Source organism: Rhinichthys klamathensis, unplaced genomic scaffold, assembly GCF_029890125.1.
Source record: "Rhinichthys klamathensis goyatoka isolate OS25496 unplaced genomic scaffold, OSU_Roscu_1.1 h1tg000147l_1, whole genome shotgun sequence".
Lineage (NCBI taxonomy): Eukaryota > Metazoa > Chordata > Actinopteri > Cypriniformes > Leuciscidae > Rhinichthys > Rhinichthys klamathensis.
Window position 1 is genome coordinate 3,222,501 of NW_026606682.1, and position 13,147 is coordinate 3,235,647.

At 34.4% G+C, this 13,147-nt stretch overlaps 1 protein-coding gene across 1 annotated transcript in view; it reads left to right on the forward strand.

Moving 5' to 3' along the window:
* Positions 1-7,263, forward strand: part of bcas1 (brain enriched myelin associated protein 1) — a 17,129-nt gene extending 9,866 nt beyond the window's left edge. Inside the window, exons 9-16 of the mRNA XM_056257888.1 lie at positions 205-240; positions 519-713; positions 864-938; positions 1,453-1,491; positions 2,620-2,742; positions 2,848-2,931; positions 5,561-5,770; positions 6,543-7,263. Of these exons, the coding sequence (XP_056113863.1) occupies positions 205-240; positions 519-713; positions 864-938; positions 1,453-1,491; positions 2,620-2,742; positions 2,848-2,931; positions 5,561-5,770; positions 6,543-6,608 (828 nt within the window). The 3' untranslated portion in view covers positions 6,609-7,263. The remainder of the gene's footprint in view (positions 1-204; positions 241-518; positions 714-863; positions 939-1,452; positions 1,492-2,619; positions 2,743-2,847; positions 2,932-5,560; positions 5,771-6,542) is intronic.
* Positions 7,264-13,147: the final 5,884 nt, after the last annotated feature.

Here is a 13,147-nt window from a genome sequence, read left to right on the forward strand (position 1 = left end):
CCCTAAATTTTGTTTTATAAATGTATTTGTTAATAAATAAATAAATATTTATACATAAATGAATTCTTCATTTATTTATACATCAATATGTTTATAAATATATAAATAAGCAAGCTTAGATTACTTTGCAAAAAACTGATGTATGATTATTGTCCTAAATGCAGCCGATGCTTGATATTTATTGTCCTAATATTTATTCCTCATTCACAGAAAGAGACTCCACCGGCACCGTCAACAAATGTGAGCCATATGATATTATCAGCATTATAACATTTATGAATGTAAATGTGAGCCTTATAATATTTCACCATTTTGTGCTATTATTATAATCATATTTTAATAAGCTATACAATTACACGACACGAAACCTGCTTTAAAAAAATATTTGGTTTTGATAATGAAGCAAGATAGATAGATAGATGGATGGATGGATGGATGGATAGATAGATGATGAATGGATGATGTAAACCATCTGCTGTTTTGTGCTTGGAATAAAACCAATTGCACTCTTTTGTAAGGCACAGGAAACACCCAAGGCACCTCCTCCTCCTCCTCCCCCAGCTCCACCTAAGATGGAGAGTAAAGCAGAGCCGGTGGTGAAGAAAGAGGAAACGTCTGCAACCAAAGCAGCGGCAGCAGCTTCAACAAAAGCAGAGGGCTCTGCCAAGACCAAAACTAAAGACAGCTCATTCAGCAAACTCTTCCGTCCAAAGGTAAGCCCAAACTGGCAGGAGTACATGTAGGGGACAATAAACCACATAAATAAAGTTGTTCTCTTTTGCTTCTGGGGTGAGACTTAGACTCTTATTATACTCTAAATATAGCTTATGTGGCACACCATAACTGAGTAATGTGAATTTGAGGTGTTGCTAGGCAAGGTGGTGTCAAAAGTTCAGGCGGCGACCTCCAGTGGAGCCAGTGCTAAGACATCAAGAGTGGTAAATGATAACAAGAATAGGCTATTCTGATATTAACAGAACTGACCTCATTTGTTTATCATAACTCAAGACATGCAAATTAATCCAAGGAGCTACTATTATTTTGCCCTTTGTGTGAGAGAGCTATAATATGTAATATTCATAGGTATAAAATATGTTTGAAATGTTTTCACACACACAGGGATAATACATTATGCCATTCAATTAGCGGAAAACTCATTCAAAATAATGAATGAGTCAGTGAACGTCCATTATGGTGACATCATGTTGACAGCAGCCATTACCTCATGTCACAACAGTCGGCCAACTAAACCACATGTGCTTTGGGTTCCACTGCTCTCCATTCCTCCACTTCATACTTACATTAGATTTATTCAGCGACTTGAGGCTCATGTAAAGGCTTTCTATAACCAGTGACTCAATATTTGTCCTTGCTAGAATAAACGGGCAGTGTAAAGTGCCTTGGGAATTGTAGATTACTGCAAAACTAATGCTAATATTTGCTTGCCTACAGCCTGTTGTGGTTGAAGAGAAAAAGCCGGTTGAGGTACAGGTAAATACAGCACGGTGGTGGGACTGTCTTCCTAAATAAAATCAGTCATCAACTATTTACGTACTTACATTTACATGCTTTCTGTAAACAACAGGGTATAAAACGGTGTCGCATCACTACTGTCATGTTCTTCTGAGAGAGAATACATGTTAGTATTATTAAACCTAGAATTATTATGTTAACCTGTTTCCAACTTTCAAAATGAAAATTGGGAAAGGTTTGACAGAAACTAGTAAAATAATCTACATTTTTACAAAAATTAATTTTCAATTAAATTGTAATCTTATTCATCATGATAAATGATTGTAAATAAATGATATACATTTGTGTGTGTTTGTGTGTGTGTGTGTGTCTGTGTGTATTTGAAGACTTCAGATGTAAAAGCCTCTAAGTGCCATCTGAAATTTTCTTCTAGAATGATCATTTTTATCAAGCTCCTATATTTAAGTTCAGTAATTTCACTTTAATGACTAATAATAGGTAATTGTCATTGCCATTAAAGTGAAATAACTGAATATAAACATACGAGCTTGATAAAAATGATCATTCTAGAAGAAAATTTCAGATGGCACTTAGAGGCTTTTGCATCTGAAGTCTTCATTTTTTCTTTAGTTTATGGGAAATATAAGTTTATCAATATCTGTAAACCAACATTTGGTCTAAAAACTAGGTATTTTATATATATATATGTGTGTGTGTGTGTGTGTGTGTGTGTATACTCTCAAATATGTAATATATCTTATATATAATATAAGAATATATATATACATATAAATAAATCTAAATAAAATTTCAAAATGATATATATTATTATATAAATATATTATTTAATTCTCAAATATTTAAAATGAAGTCTGCAACCATGTTAACAAAAGTTAGGACATGTCATACATTTACATATATAAAGAATTTAAACATTTCTTGACTGTTTTATACCCTCATTTTGGAAAGTGCCACAAGAAAACGAGGCTCAAATTCAGCGGTCTGTAGTTAAGCTAGATGTTGTCTGTTTTAACCTCTCCACTGATGATTCACACAATCAATTGACCACCTTCTTGAATCCTCACACTGTTCTTTCATTTGCTGTTATCAAAATCCTCTTTTCCTGCTCTTCCTCTGAAACACCAGGTAGACGCATCTAAGAGCAGCACCCTTGAGGCTTCTGCCAAACCCGAAGAACCTCCAGCACCAAAACCAGAAGAAAAGAAACAAGAGAAAAAATCCACTTTTGGAAAGATGTTCAAACCCAAGGTAAACTCCAGATGAATTAAAGTCCAGGTGCACGTGTGTGAGTGCATCAGATTGTGTTTCTGCATTGGAGCACTGCATGCAATAACAGGTTTGTGTGAATTTGAGGTACTGCTAGGCCAAGTGAGCACTAGGATCCAGGCAGCCGCGTCCAGCGCTGCCGCCAGCATCTCCCTCATGTCTGCTAGATCGGTAAATGGCACAAAACGGTGGCCATTCTTGCATTAACCAAACTGATTGATTTTGTTGCATTGCTCAACCTTACGCCTGACATGTGTGTTTGTGTTGTCTGTGTCTGTTCCCTGGCACTACAAGTTTAATCGATTTTTACAGGGGGGAAAACACATATCTAAAGGCCGTTCACACCAAGAGCGATAACGATAACTATATTAGTGTCCACTCCAGCGGACGACGCTGCAGTTTATGTTGTCTGACGCCTTGTGCACTGTTCGAATTCTGTGTACACCCTTAATGGAGCGGGTCAAATTGACCCTAATTGGATTCAATACAATTCCTCAAAAATCACACTATGAAAAACAACAAAAATTTAGATACAAACTGTAAACTTTTAATATCAACATTTGTCAAACATTACAAAATCATTATATCTGAAAATATGATTTATAAAAATGTTTTTAAACCAATTTTTGACAAAATTGGAAAATAAACAGTATACTGACTTTTTTTTTTTGCATATACATTTTTTTTTAACTTTTTTTTTCTTCTACATGTTATGCTTTGAACGTCGTAACTGAACAATAAAATTTTGCTGTATAATGAAAATTTTTCAATTTTCCTAAGTTAACTTTCCCTAGTTTCCTAAGACCTAGTTCCCTAGTTTCATTATTCACTCACAGGGAAGTGAGAAACCAAACATAGCAAAAACATACATCAAATAAATGTTTTTTATTAATTTTTTGCCTCTGTGAAGCTGCCTTTGAAAATCCTACATAAAAGTTTTGGTTAAAAGCTAGGTATTTTAGATATCTTGAATATTGAAATGAGAGCTTATTTTACTATCTGTGTCTGACAAAGATTTTCATCTGTAATTTGCAAATAATTCTAAACACTGTGATTTTAGCTTTTTCAGGTGTGTTTGGTTAGGGTTAGAGCACTTGTAGATGCACTTGCACGTTAGAACTGGAGTTTTTACTAAATGTTTTTATTTTGTGTCTGTACAGTTGCTTTTGAATGGCTGTCTATGAGGGTCAAATTGACCCGCGAACATCACAAACGTAATAGTAATTTTGTTTGTATATGTCAAAACACATCAGCATGTTGAAACTTTGCATGCATGTTCATCATGATAAATGAGAAAAAGTCACAAAATATCAAGAAAAAAAAACAGGTTAACCAGCATTTCCAACAACTAGAAAATCAAAACGGGTCAAATTGACCCGCAACATAACACAAGGGTTAAATGTTCGAGCTCTAAAAGCAGGGTGGATTCTGATTGGCTGTCAGATCAGCTGGAAAAAAATCGGAAAGTGATTCAAACAATATCGTTTCTCTCTGTCTTAATACTTATTCTTTTATATTTAGAACGATTTTTATAATTATATCTTTGTTGTTATTGTTATAATTATCGTCTTTAGTGTGAACAGGCCTCTAGTTGCACAGTTATTAATCAAATATTTAAGCAATGTAATATATCCTGTATAGACTGTTTTCTGAGTAATTCATTTCTACTAAAATTCTTTACTCTCATATGATCTTTCTTTCTCTCTTCTCTATCTGATAGTGTATTTGAAGTGTAGATATGGATTGCATTGGTTGCTATATTTGATCATCAAATAATCCTTTTTTTTTGGATTTCACTTATTTGCATTAGCCTTAGACTTCATCAATATATTAATAACGTTTTATTTTTTAGTATAGTTAATATTGCATATGTATATTAAGTATATTTAAGTATTAAATATATTTTAATAATTACATGATTAAACATTTTGTTTTATAATATAATATAAAATAATATATTTTATATTTTTTTATATATAATATAAGTTTATTAATAGATATTTGGGGTGGTCAATTTTTTTTTTAAATGTGAAGCCTCTCGTTCTCATCAAAACTGTAATGATTTGATCAGAAATACAGCAAAAACAGTAATATTGTAAAATATTATTACAATTTCTTGGTAACACTTTACAATAAGGTTTCATTTGTTATTAGTTAACATAAACTAACGCTGAAAAATACTTCTAAAGCATTTATTAATATTATTCATGTTAATTTCAACAGTTACTAATACATTATTAAAATCAAAAGTGGTATCTGTTAATATTATTTAACGGACCTGAGCTAGCATAAACTAACATTGAACAGTTGGATTTGTATTAACTAACATTTAGTAAAGATTAATAAATACTGTAAGAAATGTATTGTTATTTAATATTAGTTAATGCATTAGCTAATGGGATCTTATTGTAAAGTGCTCCCCATTTCTCATTATTATCGATGTTGAAAACAGTTTTGCTGCTTCATATAATTGTGGAAAACATCATACACTTTTTTTCAGGATTATTTGATGAATTTAAAGTTCAAAAGAACAGCATTTACTTGAAATAGAAATCATTTGTAACATAATAAAAGTCTTTGCTGTCACTTTTGATCAATAAACAAAAATATTCATTTCTTAAAAAAAAAAAAAAAATATATATATATATATATATATATATATATATATATATATATATATATATATATATATATATATATATATATATATATATTGACCCCAAACTATTGAGCAGGAGTGTACAAAATATAAATGATAATGTGCATCTCATTAACCACCATTCATTTATATCAACTCAAGGCACCAGAGGCCAAGAAGGAGACTCCAGCTCCTCCTCCTGTGGCAGAAGCTGCTCCAGTCGTGAAGGCCAAAGAGGAGCCCAAACCTCCCGTCCCAGCACCACAAACGGCCCCGGACAACAAATCCATCGGGAGCACAGATAACTCCTCGCCCAACATGCCTCGAAAGCTGGAGAAGAGGAATTCCCTCCAGCTGTTCTTCAAAAACCTGGTTAAGTAAAAGCACAGAGATCACCGAGGGCTGGGGAGTTGACCGAGGACACGCGTGTCTATCTAGTTTAACTGTTCAGTAGCATGTAGTTTGTCAGTTAAATGCTGAGAAGTGTTTTGTAATTCTGTCCGACGTCTAACCATCCTGATTATTTTGGTATTGTTTGCTGGCTGTTAATCTTAAAACATAAACAAGAATCAACTTTCACAGTGTATGACCACTAGATGGCCTCAGTTACCAACATTTAGATGAATCGATTCCACTTAAATATGAACTCTCATTTGTATTGCGCTTTAATACATGCTACACGATACATTTTTAAATATCGTTCGATTAAATTGGGAACAAAACATTTGCATATGATATTTTATAATTGCATGAAATCTAATAATATTGCATGAAATCTCGTAATCTAAATGTGTTATTCTAATCTTTTTTTAGCCTCTTCATTAATTCAAATGAATTTGTGTTCATTATTATTATCCACGGTTATAGGCGGTTTCAAATGGGATCATTCCTGCATATCAGTTATCTCAGACAAAAGTGTGATGAACTAAATAAACTCAGCATACACCGATAATAAAGCGTATCATTTGGCCATTGACTATAACTAAAAGAGACGTGTTAGAGCAAGATCCACTGTTAGCTAAATAAAACAGCAGTTGTCAGACAGGTTGCTTCAGGCGCCATTACGGACGAGCAGTAAAAAAGAAAGACTTCCTTGCTAAGTTAGGATCACTAATGTTGCGTTGTGCGTTGGTGTGTCTCACAGGGCCAAAAACGCCAGTCTGATGCCGGAGTGCAAACGGACCCTGTGGCACCCGAGAAGTCCAAATAAAGCCCCGTCTTTGTTTTGATCGCTCATCTTTGTCAAAACCATTTGCCACCATGTATGCATATTTAATAGGCCCCGGGTTCGTTTATTTGGGTATGAGGTTTACTCTAAATCTGAAATTATCCCCAATCCCCATCTATTTAGTGAGAGCGGAAGTAAGTGATATTCCCTGTTAAGCAAGTGCTACATGTGTTTTTGACTGGAGGGAGGAACTTCTATTGCTTTCCCACAGAAAGACGTTGTCAGAGTTGCGTGATGTGGCATAAGATGGAAAAGTGAAAGTGAAAATGTAATCCTACATTTAATACGAACTCCATTTTCTTTATTTTCTGTGCATGTTAAAATGTAACGGTATGTTAAAAAAAATGTAACTAACACTACTCATCTTACGTTGCATTGCGCATTAAAACGTCAAAGCAAGCATGCGAGTTTCCACATGAAAAGTATTTATTTATGTAATCATACACTATCTGATTGTAAAAACAACGACCCGTCGTCTGCTTGATTCAATCAGCGTTCTCACTGAAACCTATAATGAATTAAAATGCAAAACTTCTGAATCGCTTTAGGCCCTGTCCCAAATGGCACACTTCATATGCACTACGGTCTAGTAGACTTACAACAGTAGGGTCTGTGTGCGTCCCACAGTACTACAAACCACGCCACTACAAGTTACGCCTCCTGCTAAGAAACAAGCGTGAAGGTCTTGGACTGAAACGATCTTTTCAAGTACATTTATTTTATGTTTATGTATGAAATGTTTGTAAGGCCAACTTATTTTGCTTTCAAATATTATTTAAAGGGATAGTTCACCCAAAAATGACAATTACTCGCCCTCAAGTTGTTCCAAACCTGTATGAGTTTCTTTCTTCTGCTGAACACAAAAGAAGATATTTTGAAGAATGTTAGTGACCAGACAGTTGATGGACCCCATTGACTTCAATATTATTGTTTTTTCTCTTACTATGGAAGTCAGTGGGTCCATAAACTGTTTGGTTACTGACATTCTTCAAAAAATCTTCTTTTGTGTTCAACAGTAGAAAGAAATTCACACAGGTTTGGAACAACTTGAGGGTGAGAAAATTATGACAGAATTTTTATTTTTGGGTGAACTATCCCTTTAAGTATGAAATATCAGCTATTAGAAAAGCATAAAAGAAATGATAATACAGACCTATGGTAATGATAGCTAAAAATCGACCCTTAACCCTAACCCTACCCCTTCAATCAAATCAAAATTTACTATAGAGTTTCATAATTTAAATACTTTAAAACGGCTACACACTAGGAAAGTGAAGTAGAAGAAGAGCAGTTCTAGTGACAACATCAGGGTTTCTAGAGAGAGGTGCTAATTGGCCGTTTCATTTTAGGGGGCGTAACTTGTAGTAGGGGCGTGGTTTGTAGTACTGCGGGATGCAGTCGGACACACTTGTTAAATCCCCGATTGTCATTCTCGGTGTCAGAAGGATGCTTGCGAGCGCCACCTTTGCGGTCGATATGTACCCTCGATGTGTACTTTTGCAGAGACTGTGAGGAAGGTGCAATTTGGGACAGGGCCCTAATAGTTCCATAGAAATCAAAATGATTTATTTAACCGTATATCAATATCAACATTAGAACACTATATATTACATATTAGTTATTTTTGTTAGACCCGGGTTTTGTAAAAAAAAAAAACTTTTTTTTTTTTGTCATTTCAACTTTAAATATCTAACAGATTGTTTAATAATTATAACATACTAAACCAAATTTCAAGTAATGTTTTCTTTTCTTTTCTTTTTTTTTCTTTTTTTTGCTTGGCTGTCCAGTTCTGAGCAGGAGAGACTAAAAGAGAATTAAGCTATTTACATGTTCTTTCATGTTTTTCTTCTTCCTTTTTTTCTGATATTTTCTTATTTTGTGATATTTCACATCACTTGCTATTAGAACATTATATAATTATGTTATACAATTATGCAATATACAATGTACATCCAGCTCTCTGATGCAGTCACATGTGTTTTATGATTTTCTTCCTAATTTTCTCTACGTTTGTAAAGAGCAGATGGGCCTAATTCAGAATTCAGACTATATCCATGAATCTTAGACATTCTGTATTTCCTTTGTTGCATTTATATCTATTTAACCGATTTATAAAAATAAAAGAATCATTTCTCTCCTCTGTAAACTGACTCATTCTGTATTTAAACAAAGAAGGAATATATATTAAATATATATATCTTTTTAAATTTTCTGAACAAATGTTTGGCACACTGCAAAAAAAAAACTCGTTTTCCAGTACAAATATGTAAACATTCTTGAATTAAGACACGTTTACTTGAGAAGTAAAATTATGTAAGATAACGAGTCTTGTTTTTTATTCTCAATGTCTTCATTTTTATTTGATCTGGTTTATAATTCATGAGTTCAACTTTTTATGCTTTGTTGTCTACTTGTGTCTTTGTCTGTATTTTATTTAATGGTTATTAATTGGTCAACGGCAGTTGTTTTTAATTGTGCTTCATAGATACATTGAAATTGCTTTCTGAAAAAAAGATGAAAATTAAATGACTAAAAATATCTACCATTTAAATAAGAAAAATAAACTTAATTTAAAGGGAAAACCATTTTTTTACGCCATTGGCAGACATTTGTTCTTGTATTAAGTGTAAAGACACTTTAAAAAAAAAAAACAAGACAAGTCATTTTGCTTCTCAAGTATCTTGATTTAATTTTTTTTATATATTTGTACTGAAAAACACGACAAAAATACAGAGGAAGAAACTCTCTTTTTTTGCAGGTGTAAAACTTTTTGCTATGCAAATGATATGTGGTTCCTAGGGTGCTTGTTTAGGTGTCCCTAATCACCTCTCCATCCATTCATGATAAATTATTATTTAGGCTACAGCTAATTTCTTAATAGTTTACCTTATGAAATGTGATATTTCCCTAGAGAGCTTTGGCAGTCTGTATCAGTACCGCCTGCAGGGCAACCGCAATTTGGAAAACAATTAACATGTGACAAAAGATGCGTGGCATTCCCAGCAGCACTTCCTGTGAGTGCAGTGCATGTTCCCATGCAGGCGCACTGTCCCAGCTGTGTGTGGGATCCTGGCCCGGGGGAGGGGGTTTGCTGGACCCCTGTCAGCACTGATGTGTGTCACAGCCGATACAGAGAGATTAGAGTATATGGATCAGATTCCTAGACCCTCAGGGGGCCGAGATGTTCCCAGGCCATGTTATTGGAGAAAGATAACGCCACTCTTAATACTCCCAATCTAATTATTCTTTCACAATTCTTTGTTTTTTCAAAGACAAAGTATATCTATACACATTTATATGCACTTTTCAAATGTTTTTGAAAGAAGTCTCTTATGTTCACCAAGGCTGCATTGATTTGATTTAAAATACAGTAAAAACTGTAATAACGTGAAACAGTATTAGAATTTAAAATAACTGTTTTAATATATTATAAAATGTCTATTCCTGTGATGCAAAGCTGAATTTTCAGCGTCAACTCTTCAGTGTCACATGATCCTTCAGAAATCATGATAATATGCTGATTTGCTGCTCAAGAAACATTCATTATTATTATCAATGTTGAAAACAGTTGTGCTGCTTCATATTTGTGTAAAAACTATGATACCGTGATATATTTTTTTAGGGATTCTTTGATGAATAGAAAGGTCAAAAGAACAGCATTTACTCAAAATACGAATCTTTTGTAACATTATAAATGTATTTTCTGTCATCTGTGATCGCCTACTTTTGATTTAAAAATTGTATTAGTAAATGTTGAAATTAACATTAACTAAGAATAGTAAATGATGTAGAAGTATTGCACATTAGTTCACTTTAGCTAATGTAGTTAAGTAACAAGTGAAACCTTGTAAAGTGTTACAACACACACACACACACACTGGCTTTTCATGTTTTATTGGGACTTTCCATAGACATAATGATTTTTACATACCCTTAAGCCTGAACACAGAAAACTTTCTGCATTCTTACATTTTCAAAAATATATAATTTATTTTCTTCATGGGGACCCAAAATGTCCTCTTTGTGTATTATTCTCTTTGTGGGGAGAGAACCCCTCCCCCCCACACACACACACCCTATAAAGTTACAACAATCTAGATGTCTCAGTGCTTGAGGAGGATTTATTAGGTGTGGTACCTTCAGGTTTGAGTGTATTAAAGAGAGCTGGTGACAGAGGGTTTGCTCTGGGAGAGTGAACAGAGCTGGCATTGTCCTGCAGACCCATGACCGCTCTCATAACTGTCATGGACGCTTCTCTTAGAGAGATGTGATATCTCTGAGACGCTCACGCAAACCTGAAACAAGCGAGCTTGAGGCCTGGTGACCCTTAAATAGCTCACTCAAAAATATCTTTTGAAACTTGTTTGAAAGATAGTCATGCATGTTTGGAGGAACATGGAGAGAGTGATATACGTATCACAATATATATATGTTATATATACAGTTATATATACGCTCTAAAAAATGCTGGGTTAAAAACAATGGGTTGGGAAAGGGTTGTTTTTACTCAGCGGTTGGGTTAAATGTTTGCCCAACCTGCTGGGTAGTTTTATTTAACTTAACTATTGTTTAAAAATGACTGTATTTCTTTCTTAAAATGAACCCGATTCCCGAAGTATGTTGAAAATGAACATTTATTAATAGGTTTAATAAATGAACTTTTATTAATAAGTTTTAATATTATTGTTGTTGCCTATAGTTATTATGTGTGTGATTTTTAATTTCCAACCTATGGGTTATTTTTAAACCAGCCATATAGTAAATTTTAAACAATAGTTGGGTTAAATAAAACTGTCCGGCACACTGGACAAAGTTTAACCCAACCGCTGGGTTTGTCAATTTTTTAACCCAATGGGTTGTTTTTAACGCAGCATTTTATAGAGTGTATATTTCATGTTTCTCTTTATCATATTTTATTTCATGAAGAGTTACATCATCAACACAGTCTTTGATACAGTTCATTTCTCTACCACAAGGTGTCTCTACACTAGACCTTCTCAGATTTCACTAAGTGCAACATATTCCCAGATCAACATCTTTGCTGATCCTGGAACAACATTTCAATCGACCAATCAGGTTTGAGAGACAGGTTTACAGTTTATGTCAAGTTTAGGCTTTCAACAAGGATTAGGTGCTTCTACATCTGTGTTATTCACCTTTCATTTCCCTCTGGTTTTAGGGACAAGTTAGGGTTAGGTTTAGAGGTAGGACTATTTTTAGACAGGAATGCTGTTACAGGATCAATAAAATCACGGTGACCAATAGTTCTCTCCTAGTTTGAGAGGCTGCTCGCTGCAGAGCCAGTGGGTGGAGCTTGACGTCTCTCTGTATGTAATAGGTGGAGCTAGATGTCCAGCCACACCCTAACCCCACCCATTACACCCAGAGAGGTGGAGTTGGATGTCATTTGGCTCTGCAGTGAGCACCACTTGACTGGTTTTGCTCCAGGATCCAGATTCACATTAGACCAGTGTTTTCAAAGCTCCATCAGCAAAGGCTCAACTACTTCTTAATCAACACCACATCTTCATTTTAACTCAAATTATACTGGATATTATTCAAGATTGTCACTCGAATGAATAATGTCTCTTAAAAAGGATAATGTGGCTGAAGAACTCATATATCCTGCTATGAGTCATCCACTTTATATATTACACACACCCCATAATGCTTTGTATTATGTCATTAAAAAAGGAACTGAAAGCAAAATAAAACTTTCCAATTACCGTCTGCAACCTGCTCATGATCAAGTTATTATTTGCATTTTATTTTATTTTTTTGAATTTTTTATTGATGTTATATGATTTATTTATTTAATTATTATTAGTTGCAGTGTATGAGACTGACCAGCAGTTTTAACTGCTTTCTTGTACAGGCAGATCATTTCTGTTTGTACACATAGTTCTCATTTCTCAAAGTCCATCATTTGAGTAATTGTAATCTCCCTTTCAAGAGACAGGAAGTAATTTTCAAAGGTGTTTTCCCAACACCAATGCACTGTACTGTTAGTAGGGGAGTTGATTTCGATAGAATTCCTCCCTCGTTAAAAACATCTTAAAAAGTCAACATAGTCAGCAAGACGAGGTGTTGACCTTTAGTGAGCATGTACACAGTCAGGGTGAAAGCTTAACATTCTGGATCAGAGCGTTTCCCCCCACCGTCTGTGTCACATCACGTCAAGCCGCACGTTTCCATTTCAAAAGCTCCAAGATTTTCACCCTCAATGGTGGATTTGCAGGACAAAAGAGCCCTAACCTGCCTCTAACACAGCCTGGAGTTTGAAGCATTCGGCCCATTCTGGATTGTTTATTAGCAAAGCAAAAGCCCACCACCTTCAAAACTATTTTTGCAGAAGACAAATAGTTAAACTTGGCGTTTAAAAAAAACGAACGCTGGAATGCTTGCTTTAGAAGCTGATTTGTAAAGAGATTAGACTTGATTGTGAATGTGATCTGACAGTCTTTATTATAAGCAAGTCAAACGAATCCACTTTAGGATATTCTCGTCTATGGGGTGTATTT